General features: G+C 35.0%; 2 protein-coding genes across 10 annotated transcripts in view; one reads left to right on the forward strand and one right to left on the reverse strand.

The window, feature by feature from the left end:
- RALGPS2 (Ral GEF with PH domain and SH3 binding motif 2) overlaps positions 1-17,408 on the reverse strand; it is a 257,390-nt gene that overhangs the window by 60,895 nt on the left and 179,087 nt on the right. For all 5 annotated transcript variants that reach the window (XM_069065478.1, XM_069065477.1, XM_069065480.1 and 2 more), the window contains 3 exons: positions 10,851-10,988; positions 8,141-8,231; positions 2,684-2,751 (listed from right to left, as the gene is read on the reverse strand). In XM_069065478.1, the coding sequence (XP_068921579.1) occupies positions 2,684-2,751; positions 8,141-8,231; positions 10,851-10,988 (297 nt within the window). The remainder of the gene's footprint in view (positions 1-2,683; positions 2,752-8,140; positions 8,232-10,850; positions 10,989-17,408) is intronic.
- Positions 14,783-17,408, forward strand: part of ANGPTL1 (angiopoietin like 1) — a 59,760-nt gene continuing 57,134 nt past the window's right edge. For 2 of the 5 annotated variants that reach the window (XR_011163879.1, XM_069065484.1), the window contains exon 1: positions 14,783-15,277. The gene's annotated coding sequence lies outside the window, so the exon portion shown is untranslated. Of the gene's footprint in view, positions 15,278-16,289; positions 16,350-17,408 lie in introns of all 5 variants that reach the window. The other 3 variants (XM_069065482.1, XM_069065483.1, XM_069065481.1) reach the window with 3 other exon arrangements.

Genomic DNA, 17,408 nt, shown 5'->3' on the forward strand with positions numbered 1-17,408 from the left:
CTAAATCTAAATCAATCTGGTGTCCACACTAAATCAGGCACCAGTTTGGTGAAACTCTGAGGGTGGGAGGCTGCCAGGTTGCCTAAAGAGGGATGGACCAGCCCAGGTCAGAATTAGAGCAAATCAAAGCACATATGTCAATCAGCAGTGGGATCAGGTCTGTGAATGGCCAATGCACTTCCAAACTAAGAGAGCTAGGGAGCCAATCTCAAGCAAAACAAAACAAATTGATAGGTTTCTCAACTGACAGATTGACATCTGAGAGTCAGTATTACCTAAAAAAAAGTAGATACATCAGAACAATAAATGTTAAATGGTGAAGATTATGACACACGTCAAAAAATTACTTTTGGTTGATGGTGTAGTAGCATTGGACCTGGATTCAGGAACACCTGAATCTTGCCTCAGACACTTTACTAGTTTTGTGATCCTAAGCAAGTCACTTTACCTTGCTTTGCCTCAGTTTCTTCATTTGGAAAATGGGGATAACAACAGCATCTACCTTCCAGGGTTGTTATGAGGATAAATACCTGTAAAGGGCTTTGCAATCCTTAAACTGCTATATAGATGATATTATTTAAATTTCCAATATAAATTAATGCTAGTCCTTTTCAATTATACAAGGGACAAGATGAAAAACTAACCATTATTAAGAAAATAGTGCAGGCCTATTTACATTTCCATATCAAAATTTCCAGCTGGAAAAAGCAACACAAACTATTCAAAACAATGTAATGACTACTAAAATGTAACAGTACATGCTTTGAATATATTATTAACCTTTTAAAGGAGAAAGACATAATGTTTATTTTATATAATTGGTGTTGGTTGCATTTTACCTAATCAAATTAAAAAAAACAAACAAACCTGGATGACATAACCATGTAATGTCGGGCGGGTCACCATGATTCTTGCTCTAAAAAGAGCATTCAATAGTTACATATCTTAAGATCACCGGACAAAATTTTAGGTCTCCTGTGCTACCAATGTAGCTTCATCGCACTTCCTTTATTAATAATTTTCTCCTTCACTTACTTGCCTCTAGACTTTCTCCATCTTCAAATAGATGACTAGTGTTGGCATTGTGGGGAAAATGCTGAAGAGAGAGTCAAGGAACTTGGATTTTTGTCCCAGTTTTTCAGATCCCAACCCACTCACTTGGGTGAGTTCTCTAACTTCTCTGGGTTTTAGCTTTATAATCAACAAAACTAGGGGTCTGCGCTGGATGATCTCTAGAATTGTCTATTTATAGCAACAATAAGAATGGCATTCACTTTCCAAGTCTATTAGGAGAACAAGACAAAACTAGAAACAAAGATTATTTTGTTTCTGAGAGTAGATAGATAGCTGGCCTCGGAGTAAGGAAGGCCTGAACCCAAGGCCTGCCCCTTATGGGCACTGTGTGATCAAGGGGAAGTCACACCTGAGTGCTCTTCAGGCAACTTTCTAAGACTAAGGTGCTGCTGCATCCTTGTAGATCTGCATGGACCAGGGAAACTTCTTTAATGGGGAGCTCCCTTCACCAATAAAATCAAAAGTCTGAAAAAAACCCCACAAAACCTTCTATATATTTTAAGAAAAAATTATTGGTACCAGGGCACTTTCTAAATTTTAGAGGCAGGAGTTTCTGTAAGGATGCTTCAATAAGGAAATAGTAGGCCCCATTTTGTCTCCAAGTGGGGTACTGAGTATATTTAAATTGGAAGGGTTTAGGGGATGAGAAACTCGAACAATATGACAAACCAAACTATGTGTATTTTTAGGAAAAAAAGATCATATCCTAACAAAAAAAATTAGCATACGTTGAGCTTTCTTGTTAAGCTCCTGCACATTTTCTGTACAGTACACCACAGTCTCTTGTAATTATTTTTTAAATTAAGTACAATACCCACATAAAGGACTAATAACTTTGAATTCTGACTTTATTTTAATTACATACTATACATTTTGTATGATCACCTAACAAAATATACCTAGTACATGGAGGATAACATTATAAAAAAGAGATTATAAAAATCTAGTCTCTGAATTTGCTGAAATTTGAAATTAAAATTCACCACTTAGTTCAGCATTACATAAATAAGAGGAATGAGTGATTTCATTATCCAGGGAAATCACTAACTAGAACTCAGTAGGCAAGTCTTAGGGAGTTGCTCTAGTCATAGAGATCTAAAAGTGATTTCCCCATGTAGACATAGACAGCAAGTGTCTAAAGGTGGGATTTGAACCCAGCTCCTATGGATAAACCCAGCACACAATATCCATTAGGCTATGTTGCTATCTATTGACCACAATTACTCTCTATGCTCTTTCAAAAGGTATTAAAATTAAGTCTGCACACCAGCTTTCCGTAATTATTAAATGGAATGGCTTCTGTTTGGAGGGGTAAGGAAGGTTAGTTGGTTTCTCTAGAAATGTCTGTCATCAAAGCTGCAGGTTCCTAAAACATTTTCTTATATATGTTTTGTCTCTTCTACTACTTACAAATTCAGAATAACATATATAACTGACTAAATATAAAAAATTTGTTGATCAAAAGAAAAATTTTGTTTTCATAAATGAGCACAAATTTTAGCATACATTATAAAATTTGCTAATTATTATTTATCTTGTAATAAAGAACTTTTTTATTAGGAGAAAATAATCTTATTTCACTTTTTGATGATAACAAATTGGACATTACCTACTAAATCTTCTCTGGAAGCAGCAGAACGTGGTGTGCTTGTTCCTGGCTCTATCTTTAACGAAAGCCTATATTTAAAGAAGAAACCAACAAAATCCACATGAAATTATTACAAATGACTTTAAAGATAAAACATTTATAAAATAAACTTTTTATGTCTCATTTCTAAAGATATTTTTACAAAATCATTTTCATAATTTACTTCACCAATAAATTACAAACACACAGACACAGACACACTCACACACATACATACAGACATACAAGTGAGCAAAAACCAAATCCTTAATTTTCTCAAAAATTAGGTTAGGTTAATAGTTCTTAAAAGTAATCCTCATGAGAAAAGATGTCACAGGAAGAAAAAACATTAAAAAAAAATTTATAGAAAACATCACTAGAGGAAAGAAATATTATCGCCTTGTGCCTTAGGGTTCTTGGCAGTTATTATAGGGCTGCCTGGCAGTTCACCTTATCTTTTCAGTGTTTCAACATGAGACATTATAGACACTTATTATTTTGAGAAAGTAGTCTCAATTGTTTCAAGCCGGTTTTTGTCTTTTTTCAGAACTACCAGTTTCATTACTTTCTGCTCAATACTCAGTTTTTAAAAAAAAATTCTTCCACCCAGTATCAATATTTTAAATTCAGTTTATCAGAAGTTCCTAACAATAAAAAAGTAGCTTTAAGGATTAGATTTCAGATATTTTTGATAAATCCTACCAAAGGCTCAGCTTAATGTGTATAGTCTGGAGTTTTACTGAGCAAGATATTCTGATTAGTCAGTAAGTTTTTCTCAAAAGTGAAGTTATAGGCAGCTAGCTGGCACAGTGGATAGAGTGCTGGGCCTGGAGTCAGGAGGATATGAGTTCAAATCCATCCTTAGATACTTATAAGCTGTGTGACCCTGGGTTAAGTCACTTAACCTCTGTTTGACTCAGTTTCCTCAACTGTAAAATGGAGACCATAATAGCACTTACGGTCCAGGTTGCTGTAAGGATAAAATGAGACAGTATCTGTAAAATGCTTAGCACAATGCCTAGCACATAGTAGGTGCTATGTAAATGATAACTATGATGATGTTTGTGCCATGAAATAACATTTTATTGAGGGATTTGTAGAATTTTCTTTTTTTGTACCTTTAAGATTGAGATTGATAGTCATCTGTCTAGAATGAAAGGCAAGAAGATTTACAAAGATTCTATCAATTGGGAATCTTTATAAATTTCTGTTTCTATACTCTGCTGGTAAAATGATATCCAGACATTCTTTTTTCTGATATTCATGATTTTGATCACAAGGAAGCAAAAGATTCCTATATCGTTTATAAATTATCAAAGAAAGATTAGCTTGTATCAATTGGGGATATAAAGTATGTCTTATTAAATGCTAACAATAGAGAGGCAATAGTAATGATAACTGGTCCTTTGACAGATTCCAGACAGGACAACTAAAAAATGGTCCTTCTACAAGGTTGGTTTTAGTTGGTTCTTCTGATAGGGCTAAGGACTATAGGCTGCATTAAAACTATACTTTTTCTAGGGAAACAGGGAAAGGAAAGGAAATATTATAGGAAGATCCCAATGAGGGAAAATGGGAATCATTTCTCAAGTAAAGAATATTCATCTGTTTATTTTACTCAAAATATACCAGGTGTCAGAATAGCAAACGAAGTGATCTCTAAGATAAGGTCCATATTTTTCATCTCTAGGATGTCAGCTAACATACATAAGAACCACTTTAAGGCATATTTTAAAATCTTGAAGACCATCTCTAGAGAACTTTAAGGCTTCTTGTTTTTAAGCTAAAATACAGTGCTACCTGACTTCTCTGTAATCACTGGAAATAAAGTATCCTATAGTACCGAATTTTCTAAGTAACTGTTATTTAGTCTCCTAAGTGCAACAACCTTTTATTTAAACCATTCTGTATGGAAACAATTTTAAAATGCATGAACTATTTCTGTGCTTTGTGAAGAGAATTCATTAAGCATCATTTAATTTTTGTTCATAGAAGTGACTGAGTCTAACTCCCTCATTATACATTAGATAAGGAAACTGGGGCCCAAAGGAATGAAGTGACTTGCCCAAGGTCACACAATTATCAAGTGTTTCAGGAAGGATATGAACCTAGGTATTCCTAACACCAAATTAAAAACCTTCTACAATATGCCACAATGACTTTCAGAGTTCACTGATTGTCAATTGTCCCATTTTCTTTACGTGTTACTGAGGCTTATAGGGTTGTCTGCCCCCAAACAAATGACTTTTGGGTTCATAGGTATACTCTATCTGTTTTCTCCCATCTGTTAGTGGTCACTCCTTATTGATATTAATGTGGAAAAATATTGAGGTCATTTGCTGAGAGCTCCTTTTTCTCTTCTCCTCTTCCTCCTCCTCCTCATTTCAACATCACAGATATCCTGACCATATATCTCCTCCCTTCCTCCTTCTCACATGTAGATGAGGCCCTTCCCCCTAACAAGGCCCACCTCAGTTATAAGTACTCATATTCTCCAACAGATTGCCTTCACTATCATCCCCACTCTTTGTAATCATCAATCTCTTCCTATCTACTGATTGCACTTGCCTACGGATACACCTACATCTCTCCCATTCTTAAAAAACTCTTCCATGATTCTGCCACTCCTGCTGATTAGTGACGTCTTTCTTTTCTCCTCAGTTACTCCCTGAGAAAGTCATTTACACTAAGTGACTGTACTTCCTCTGTTCTTATTTATATTTTTGAGTAATCCTCTTCAATCTGGTTTCCAGCTTCACTATTCAACTGAAATCGTTCTCTTACCAATGATCTCTTAGTGGACAACTCTGCCTTTTCTCAAGTCTCATCCTCCTTGAGTTCTCTGCAAACTATTAATCATTTTCTCTCTTCTGGGTTTTCATGACACTGCTTAGCACTGGCTTCTCCTGTCTGCCCAACTATTCCACCTTCCACTAAACACCTTCCACTCAGTTGTCAGGGTGATTTTTCTAAAGGTACAGTCAATAAACCCTGGTGCTTCCCTATCATCTCCAGGATGAACTATAATGTCCTCTGTTTGGAATTTAAAAGTCTTTGCAAGCTGGCTCTTACTGCTCTTTCAGTCACTTCACTATTCACTACTTAGCATTCACTTTATCCTGCAGTGATACAGGCCTACTTTCTGGTTTGGTGTTTTTTGGGGGGCAAGGGATAGGGGTGGTCTGCATATGATCACCCAACTTTGTGTTTTGCAGTGTATGTCCCCTACTCCTGGGGCGCTCTCTCTTCACCTCCAACTCTGAGCTTCCCTGGCTTCCTTTAAGCCTCAGCCCAAATCCCAACTTCTGTAGGAGGCCTTTTCTAGTCTCCTGAAAGAATGAAGGCAGGTGGGCAATATGCATTTACTATGTGCTATTGTGCAAAGTACTGGGGATACAAGCACAAGAAAAAAGACTGTCCCTACCCTCAAGGATCTTACATTCTACTGAGGAAAGAAAACACATAGGAGAAGGGTTAAGGGGGAAAAGGATGAAGGTTCCTGATACAGGGGGCATGGTTTTCAATTCTGGAAGCTAGGAACAAGACCCAGAGAGGAATGAACACCATCCTCGGCCCCTCCACAAAATGTCAGCTCCAGGAGGAGCTCATTAATGGGAGAAGGGGACTAGTATTAAGAGAGGGAAGAATGTTTTAGGTTATGAAGGCCAAGAGTCAGAAACAGCACCAGGAAGGAAATAAAATTGCTGCTTATGCCTTCTACTTACAGATTAACTGTCATTTATTACATAAATATCTTTTCTATACTTAGTTATTGCCAAGTGGTCTCTCTCATTACAGTGTTAGCTCTCTGAAGGCAGGTAATGTTTTTTGCTTTTCTATGCTTGCTGACTTACTGACTCAATGAATCTGCAGGTGGCATCTCCCTCTCATCTCCAATTAAAGTAGCCAAATTGGTAATTCAGGTCAGCTTATTGACTTAAGGCAGCACAGCATAATGGATAAAGAAGTGGTCTTAAAATCAGGCAACTTCAGGTTCAAGCTTTACCTCTAACATCCTGGTAACATCCTGGCTGTGTGGCACTCTAGCCAACTCTCTTAAGGCTTTTAAGTTGCAGAGAAGGAAGTCTGGCTGGCATTCCCCATACCAATGAAATTATATGTCTAGTCTTTATCTTCCTCTGATGGTGTTCTTTTTTGGAATCAGATTTATTAAAAACTACTTGGTATCTACTAATGTCATTTCATTTGCTGGTTCAGAAATTCAATAAAGATTTTCTTTTTAGTAAAGGCAAAATTATTATTAATTAAAATCAACTGAATTCTATGTGACTGTATTAAGGAAAGATGAACTTCCTGTCTTCTGTATCTGCAAATATTTTAAAGAAATTAATCACTGTCATATAGCTTTTAACAAAGAATTTTCTTGAGCCACATAACATACACAGACTTTCATGAATTTTAGATCCATCACTTTTATTCCTTTCTTTGCATAGGCCACAACTAGATTCATGTTTACTTTTTTTTGGGGGGGGGGTAGGGCAGTTAAGGTAAGGATGCCAAATACCTTTTCAAAACTTAAGGAATTTTAAATACATTTAATGAAGTTACTATGGATTATAGAAAACATTAATTATTTTAACTGTATGCATTACTGGTTACCTTTAAAACTTTTAACCTTTTACTGAGATTATAATTATTCACATATATGTATACATACATAAACACACACAATTTCACTCACAATGCTCTAAAAATCTTAAGGTAAATTAACACAGATGCCAATAATTATTACCACATGAAGGTAGGGCATGGCATTAGCAATACATTATGCTAACACTGATAAATAAGCTATTGTTTACATTTTTAATTAACTTTTAAAAATGAACCCTTTAGAAGTGGAAAAGATATTTTATAGAAGACACAACATATGATATATTATTACTAGCTGATAAGATGCATAATCAGTTTTTTTGGTCGAAGGAAGTATTTCTAAAATTTAACTTAAAAGATCAGTTACATTTTTTAAATGTAGAAACTTTTTCAAAATATGAAAATAACAGGAAAAAAAAAGCAGGCTAGATGTTTTCTTAACCTAAAGAAAACAAGGCAGTAATTCCCATCTTTCATCCTGAAGCATAGATAAAAAACATTCTGTTTCAGCATCAATAGTACCAAGATATACTTCAGATGTTTCTACTCCAATAAAACCAAATCATTAAGTTTTTCCTTTCTGATTATATCAGTACATATATTTTTATGTGACTTCAATGCTTAAATCAACAACAAAAAAACCCTAGTAACTTATGATTGGCAATATCTTAAAACATCTCAAAAATCTTTAGAGAGGTATAAAAGATTTTCTGATAGAGAAAAGAAAACATTGCATCTTAATTTCAATTAAGAAGATAAAAATAACTTTGTGTAAAAGAAGGCAATCAGCAGTAAGTATGGACAGCAAGCTACTGACGGCAGACATACTTGTAGTTATCATCTTCCACAAACTTTTGTAGCTCTTCTATATACTGAACGGAGTTCAGATATTTTTGGACATGAGGCAACATGGGAATATCTAGGAAAAATGAGATACTACCAATTATTTTATAATAGTCCTTTAGAAGATAAGCTTAGAAACATAACAAAAAAATAAATTAAGAGGTATATCATCTCTAAATAGGAAATTCTGAAGCAAATGCTGTCTGATGTACTTGGAAGAACATAAGGAAATTTTACCTGTGGCAAAATATAACAAGAAGTCTAAATATGAAATAACGCTTACACAGGACAAAATTACAACCTATGTAATAACTAAAGGCCATCTTTTGCTTTTGTTTTGAAAAACAATTTAATCTATCAAAGTCCTTCATACTTAACATTTCAATGGAAACATTTGGGAATTCTGCATATGTGTAAAATACTTGAACTATATTTAAGTTTATGATCAACATATTTAGAAAATTAAAACCTTCAATGCGTCTTTAGAAGTGTGCATTTGTTATATGATTTTAAAATTCTTCATACAAAATATGAATCCCTCTTCCAACAGAATTGGTACATTCTTTTAATACAGTTTGGTGTAATTAAAGTTAATCTTAGGTATAAACACATAATATTATTTTCTCACTAATTAGGAATAGGTACCTTCTAGAAAATATTTTGGCTATTTGCCTATAATAAAAGAAGTCTAAAATAACCATAAATCTTCTAAAATATTAAAGCGGCAACTTTATGAAAAATTAGTCAAATTACTAAAAATAAATCATGAAATAAAAATACAAGGAACTTAATCTAGTGGTAATATTCTTTCCATGTCACAGGTATAAATCTCATAAAACTTTTGACTCATAGTTTGACAATATTTTTTCAATAGAGTTGAAATACTTCTATACATTTATTTACACCCTTAAGACTCCTCTTTTAAGAATCACTTGACTTGCTGCCCTATTCTAATAAATTGGGTAAGAGGAGAAAGCAGGACATAAAAAATATAAAAACAAAAGTCTAATCTTTGCTTTGAGGATAACCTGAATGCTTATTGGTGGATGTAAGTATTTAACAACTAGTTAATGTACCAAGGGTAGGATTGGGATTAACTCTACAAAACTAGTCAATGTCAATTCTCCTAATACTACATCTTTTAGTGTTATGCCATAAACACAAGAACATTTTTTTTTGCCTTTTTTGGAGGGCAATTGGGGTTAAGTAACTTGCCCAAGGTTACAAGGCTAAAACCGAACTCAGGTCCTCCTGCCTCTGGGGCCTGCGCTTTACTCAAGACACAAGAACATTTTAAGGGATATAAAGCTAAGAGTTGAAACAGTTTTGCAAACACCAAGGGTTATTAACCATTTTGTGCTTCATGGATCCTTTTGGTAATCTGGTTTTAAATGCATAGAATGAAATAATTACAAAAGATACCAATTATATTGAAATATGGTCATCAAATATTTTTTAAAATAAGTTAATTAACTTCAAGTGAAGAACACCTGATCTAAATAGGGAATCAAACAGCAAATAAGTAACAACTACTCCATTGGTTGACAGAATATGGTAAGAAGAAGCTTATGTAGTATATTGTTTGTTAATAGCAGTCACCAATATATACTGGTCAACTCACTGAATATGGGAATTACAGAATCACTGAATTTTAAGGTTGGAAAAGACCTTTAGGAGGTTTTGGAGGACATTTAGTCCAATCTGTGCTAAAAAGCTAAAGTTATACCTGAAAAAAGAGCCATTCAGACTTTGATTAAAGACCTCCTATGAAGGACAACCCATTATTTATTGAGGAAATCCATTCCATATATATATATATATATGTATATATATACACACACACACACACACACACACACACACATGTGTATATATATATTTTTAAGCAATTGGGCTTAAGTAACTTGCTCAAGGTTACATGGCCAGTTTTTTTTGTGTGTGTGGGTGTGAAGTATCTGAGGCTGGAACCAATCCCAGGTCTCCTGACTCTGGGGCTGGTGCTCTTACTCACTGTGCCACCTGGCTGCCCCTCCATTCCATTTTTAGACATTTCTAAACATTAGGAAGTTTTTCCTTCTGTTGATTTGCTGTTTGCAATGTTAATTCACTGCTCCTAGTACTACTGTCTGATACTGAAAACAATATAAATATATCTCCTCTCACATGATATCAAATTCCCCCCTTTTGGGGGGTTGGGAAAGGGCCAGGGGAAGAGGGAAGAGGTGAGTTTTCTCTTCTTCAGGCTAAACATTTCAGTTGCTTCAACTGATGCTCATATGGCACAGACTCTATGCCCTTCACAATTGTGACTGGTCTCCTCAAGTCTATAGCTTATTAATGTCTTTTCTAAGATGTGGTACTCAGACCTGAAAACAACACTCCAAATAAAAGTTTGATTCAAGTAGGAAAAAACAGGACTACTGCACCTCCTCATTTGTAAAAGCAATGTTTCTCTTAACGTAGCCCAAGGTTACACTAACTTTTGAATAATTTTCAGATAAAATGCTCAAATTCATCTGAAAATTTGTCAAGTATGCCAAATATCTTCATATAAGTCACTAAAAAAAAAGTTAGCAGAGACATCAATCACACAACCCCGGGGACACTCCGTTTGCTGAAGTCCTGTCATTACACAGTGTCAGAAGTTCTATAATTTCATCAATTTCAATAATGCAAAAACTAACCAAAAACCTACCATATTCACAAGACTGCTGTAAATCAGAGATTATTCGAAGGATGTTGTTCATTAAATTTGATCTCTGCTCATTTTCTAGAATGCTTCCAGTTGATGGATATGCAGAATCAATATAAGTCAGATCTGACAGGTATATGCCTGAAACAAAATAAGATTACAATGAGTAGTTTCCTTATTTATAATCACAAACAGAATTAAAAAAAAATTGAAAACATTAGACGGTTTTGCTCTTCAAACTTCTCCATATTTAGAGCATAGCATCATTTATATGTACATATGTATATTTATATTTTGCCCTGGAATATCATAGAATATGCTATCACATGGTGAAATTCTGGAAGGGTTAGATACTAGAGGTACTGAATGTAACATGGTTTCTGGAGCAGGTGTTAACAATGAGGGTTCACTATATAGAATCACTTCAAAAGCCTTATGAGGACATTATTTACAATTTTATATTATGCTGCCAACACAAGTAAAAAACCTTCAATGACATACTAATATCTCTATGAAAGAATATGAACACAACAGTATTTAGACCACTAAATTTTGCTTCCCCCCACATATAATAACCTATATACATAGCAATGCGTGTGGTTTGTTTGTTCTTCATTCTTGAAGAAGACCATGAAATCAGCAAGATGATGCCATGACCTGCAATTGAACTGGATTTGAATGAGAGAGGTCTATGCAAAGTCACCAGCATTACTTTCTCCTCCAGAGTCATCTGGGTCCAGTGGCCAAATGTGATTAAGACAACTGGAGATGGTCCACATAAATTGCAATAGTGTCACCTTAAAGGACAAGCATCACACACAGTCGGAAGAAAATGAAAAGGGAAGAACATATATAGCATTGACCCTAAAAATGATAATTGATTTAATTTAAAAATCCCACTCAATTATATACTTTTAAATCTCTAAGTTCATGTAGACATTTATGATGTTTAAAAGATCAACAATCCACTTTTTTAAACACTTAAGCTGAACAAATTAGCTAGTCTTTGCTGACTCTTTGCCTATAACTAAAACCAGAAACGTAACATATACAGTAGTCCAAACCTTAATTTATCATTATTAACTGCTTACTCTGAGCATTATAAGAAACATAAGAGACAGTCCCTGCTCTGCATATCAAAGTTGGTGAAAGTTTGCCTTTCTGGATTATCTCCCCCTATTTCCCATACCAATCCAATCGCACCGATGTACTCAAGTATATTCCATTTTTTGATATCTTTTTCCTTATGTCAAGCCCAAGTCTAAATATGCCTCTTCACAACTTAGTTCTGTTCACCGGAGCCAAGTGGAACAATAGGCTTCTTGGTTTCCTGTACCTGAACTTTAGCTCATGCCAATTTTTCTGGGCAGGGAGAACTTCCCTGCCTCTATTCTGATCTAAGTCTAATTGAACTTTCATTTCTGTGAATTTCTATTGTAACTACCCCAACTTCTTTCTTTTACTCTCCTGTCTATCCTACACCATTCATTTTGTGACTGACAAGGTATTCCTTATGCTAGCTTTTTATATGATTGCCTTATAATTCTACTTAACTGTTATATAATTAAATAACATCTAACAAGACTCTAAGTGCCTTTGAGACAGGGACTATCAACCTTATTTCTTTGTATAAGAAAAAGTAGTATCTAGATTACTCATTTCACCCAAAGGGTGTTCAATATTTGTTGATAGATATAGAGAGTTCAAGAAACAGGTAATAGGGGGTAGTTAGGTGGTGCAGTAAATAGAGCACTGGCCCTGGAGTCAGAAGGACTTGAGTTCAAATCTGAACCTCAGACACTTAGCACTTACTAGCTGTGTGACCTTGGGCAAATCACTAAATCCCAACTACCCTGCCTTCCCCCTCCCAAAAAAGCAAAAATTAATAAATTAAAAATAAGTAAATTAAAAAAAAGAAACAGGTAATACTGTAAGGTCATATGTCTATTAGAATATATGCTCTTAGAGGGCAGGAAAAGTACTTTATTTTTGCTATTTCCATGGTAGAAAACCAAAAAATAAGCTTCTTGACGGTAGGGACAATTTTCACATTTTTATCTCCTATGCTCAGTACTGGACACTTTACAAACACTAAATGAATTTCAATTGCTGATTAAAGGGCAAAATGAATAGAATAGGCAGCATTATACAGGTGTTCATAAAAGGGGAAAAACAGTTATGGGATATTCCATGTGGCTTAAACTGAGTTCTGAAGGATAGGTATAAATTATATATGTGGAAAAAAGAGGTGTGTTTGGTGGGCTGAGAGGTACAGGATAAATCTTTGAGTTGAATCTGATTAAAAGAGTATGTTTGGATTACAAGTCTTACTTGGATCAGTAGAAAGGTGATATTTAAATAGCAATATGCCATTTACTCTGTATTGGATATGGAGTCAGGGAGATCTGAGTTCAAATCTTGCCTCAGATATTTACTAGCTGTGTAATACTGGGTAAATCATTTAAGCTCTCTCAGTCTTAGTTTCCTCATCTGTAAATTAGAGATAATTAACAGTAGTTTCTACTTCATAAGGTTGTTGTGAGAATTAAATGAGATAATACACGTGAGGTGCTCTGCAAAGCTTCAAGAGCTATATAAATGTGGGGGCGGCTAGGTGGCACAGTGAATAGAGCACCCACTAGCCCTGGAATCAGGAGGACTGAGTTCATATCTGGCCCCAGACACTTAACACTACCCATGTGACCTTGAGCAAGTCACTTAACTCCAATTGCCCCTCCAAAAAAAAAAAGAGCTATGTAAATGTTTGCTACTATTATTATTGCTACTAAAACCCTGTGAATCAAATAATGCCATCATTTCCATTTTCTAGATGATGGAAATGAACCCTGAAGTTAAATGATTTGTTCACAGTCACAAAGCTAGTAAGAGGAAGGAGTAGGGAAAAGGGTATGAAAAAGGTACAAAGATCCAGGAAGTGTGGAAGATGGGATTGAAGATTTTAATGAATAACTGCAGAATTAAAAAAAAAAAAAAGGTACCCATTGTATTGATATCTAACCTTAACCCTAATCCTAAATGCCTTTAAAAAAAATCAGTCATTTCTGGAGATATTCTTCTCTACCTTATAACAAAGAAAAAGTGAAGTAATAACAAGCAAAAGAACCCCATGAATTTGATGACCCTGTTTTGACAATACCCAGGCCTCTCTGTAGTAAAAAGGAAGGGATGACTCATTATCTGGTCCCCACACACCCAGGGACCATTATTATTGTTGTTTTTCCAGTTATTCAAGACCTTAGCTTCCTTTTAGTGATAGTGAAAACAGAATCATTTTCACTATCCAAGCCCTAATATTACCAACAAAAAAATGGAGGCCCTATTGCTTCTTCATAGTGTGACTGGCTAAACTAAAGCAGAAAGTTCACATGGGAAAGTAAAGTATACAGATTAGTTTTTAAGTCAAGCAATGAAGTTCATATTCAAAAGAGTATTGGGTTTCTGAAAGAATTTCATTTATGTATAGATTATGATAACTAATCTAATCTAATCTTAAGCAATACTATACAGATGCATTAATATTACAAAAACATTAAAGTTCTTAATAAGTTTATTAAGTGCTGGGCTATCAACCTATTAAGCAAATATTATAAACCATTGACTCTTTCTGGGCTGCCTGTCAGTGTCTGGGCTTCATTCTTAGTTAACAAAAAAGGCAAGTTTATCAGTTAGAAACAATCTTTCTTCCAAATGGAGTTGAGTATTGTAACATTTGTTTCAGGGCTCCATTAAAAAGACATGTTTAGCTGGAGGACTAGAATGTTTGTTTTGTAATTGCCCACTGAACTATTCCAGTCTGTTTCCAGATGGTGCCCTTCCTTCAACCTGCACACAATCTCCCCTTGTTCATAGCTTTTTCAGCCTCCTACTGTCTCGATCCCCTGCCCCCTCCTCCCCTTACACTCTTTATTTTTAAGGCCATTGGGAGGAAATCCTAAGGAGGAGGTTTTTTTCCCCTACTCTCCAGCAACTTCTTGGTGATGTAATATGTGGGCTGAACTTCCAAAGCTGGGAGAGCAAGAGAAAAAGAAACTGGAAAGGAACACTAGCCAAGGGTACTATACACACACAATCTGGGTCAGCTGCAGCTGGTTACTACTGCATTTTTGCATGAAGCAGACACAGGAACGCCACAATACTTTCTCTGCTGGAATAAAAAGACATCCCACACATGGAAATTTACTCTGCGCTATCTAAAATTATATAGGTTGGTTTTCTAATTCAATTAATCTCTGTAAAGCTAGAGGGAGAAGCTCTTTAATGAATGCTGGATCTAACAGTTCAAATAAAAAAATGCAGTTGCTACTACAGTCACAGATGAACAAATGCCTACATGGACAATTCATAATTTAAAGCAAGATATAAAGGCAGCAAATTTGTCTCTGGATTCACTCTACTCAGCAAACACTAAGGTACTTTCCCCCCCTATTTTCATTGGTTAAGAAATAACTAGTTTGCATGTTGATATACATGTTTGGTTTAATGAGTACATATTATTTTCAGTATAATTATTTTTCGTTTTCATAGAATGCCAAAATTAAAACAACAACAAATGTAGGAACAGAACAGTCCATGATTTATTTAATCTTATATAAGGGATCAGTGAAACAGTCGAGAATGACATATTACATGCTGTTCAAGCAATTCTTATTGTTTCATCATTGAAACAACCAAACTTGATTTTTGTTACCTACTGAGAATGAAAATTTCTATGAAAGATGGAAGATTTAGAAGTCAGAATAAAACCTTTGTGTTAACAACAAGTTTGAAAATAATCTTAACTGGTTTCAGATTAAATACATTTGGTTAAAATTAAAGTCTGTAGTCTGATGAAAAATGAGCTGATACGTATTCAGAAAAGCAAAACAATTGTTATAATCTTTTATTCAGGAGGCCTGTGTGTGCTAAAGGTTTTTTTCTATATGTGCCTAGCAAATAGTGATTCAACAAAGTGTATCTACCAAACAGCAAGGTGACAAATTAAGAAAATGATCAAGGAAGAATAAACCAATAGACAAAAGATAAAACTGATTAAATATTTCATAGATGGTGCACCTCAAAACTGTGGTATGACTTAATATGACAAGATTTTCTAGGTAAATCAAAAGGGAGAAAACAATTTATCTTTAGGAAATCAAAACTAGGGAAAATGCCAGTATAGTTTAAATGGTCTTGGAAATTTCAACAGTAACAACTGTCTTGAGATGAGTTTCACATAAGTTACAAGCTGAAACCACTACAGCTGGAATTGCCATTAAAAAGCATAAAGACATTAGGATATAGAAAAGGAGGGAGGGAGAGAAGAGAGGAAGAAGTAGAGAGAGAGGAGGAAGAGGGAGGGGGGGGAGAGAGAGAGAGGGAGGCAAGGAGAGAGGGAGGGGAAGGGGGAGCAAGTAGATGATTCAAATCATTTTTGTTTCCTAGTCTCCTGTCTACTAAAAGAAAAGGCACCCTCGGACAGGCGGGCACGTTGGGAGATTACAGGTTGGGCACATAGTTTTCTCCTTACTACACACATCAAAGGTTCCTCAATGTACTCTTGGGTTGCCTTCAATACATTTTCCATTTGTGTTTAACCATTTAAAAAAAAGAAATGATGGAATGATGCTAAGTTTTATGCATTTGCTTTTTATCAGTCAGTAGTGAGCTATCATTTTACAGAAATTTAGGTATGTTTAATTTTATGAGCTCCCAAACTCTCAATTGTAAACTAATAAAATCATCCTAATAACTAAAATTTTAAAACTTAGCTTTCATGTAATTCATATAATGAACTGAAATTTATTGATCGAACTGCAAGGAACTTAACTACAGACTACCAACTGATTGAGCTTCTCATTTACTGGATTTGAAATAGCATGAACTTCATCAGTTTGTAGTCACTAAAATGAGCGCATCGTTAAGATTAGTTTATATCTACAGCAATATTTTTAGCTAATTTTGTATTGGAAAATAAACTATATTTCTCCTTCCCAAACCTGCCACTTATGCTAACTCTCCTATTTGTGTCAAAGGCTACATTATCTCAGTCACTCAGACAGGAAACTTCAACATCATCTAATTTCTTTCCTGCTTATTTGCAACCAAACAATTGCTATCTCCAGTAAATTCCACCTACATAAAGTTGCAGCCTTTTTGTTTTCATTGTCATTCCCCTAGTTCAAGGTCTTATTATTTTAGGATTATTACACAAGTTTCCTAATTGGTCTTGTCTCCAATTTCCCCATCCCAATTCAATCCATACAAGACTAGTGGAGAAATCTTTCTAACACATTTCTGATCACAACTCTCCTGTTTGAAAACCTTCAATGGTTCCCCACTGTCTAATGAAGAAAGTCCAAACTCCTTAGCCTGATAGCCTTGGATTATGATAATCTGGTTCCAATTTATCTTTTCCATTTTATTTCAAAACACTTCACTTTATGCACTGAAATGCAGTTAAACAGGATTTATTATTCTCAGAATAAGTCTTGCCTTTTCATGTCTCCACCTCTCCACTCACACTGATCCCTATGCCTGGAATGTTCTTCCTGTTGAAATCCA

This window comes from Petaurus breviceps, unplaced genomic scaffold (genome assembly GCF_028583685.1).
Source record: "Petaurus breviceps papuanus isolate PSGF00001 unplaced genomic scaffold, PetGlider_PUasm1.0 90692, whole genome shotgun sequence".
Classification (NCBI taxonomy): domain Eukaryota; kingdom Metazoa; phylum Chordata; class Mammalia; order Diprotodontia; family Petauridae; genus Petaurus; species Petaurus breviceps.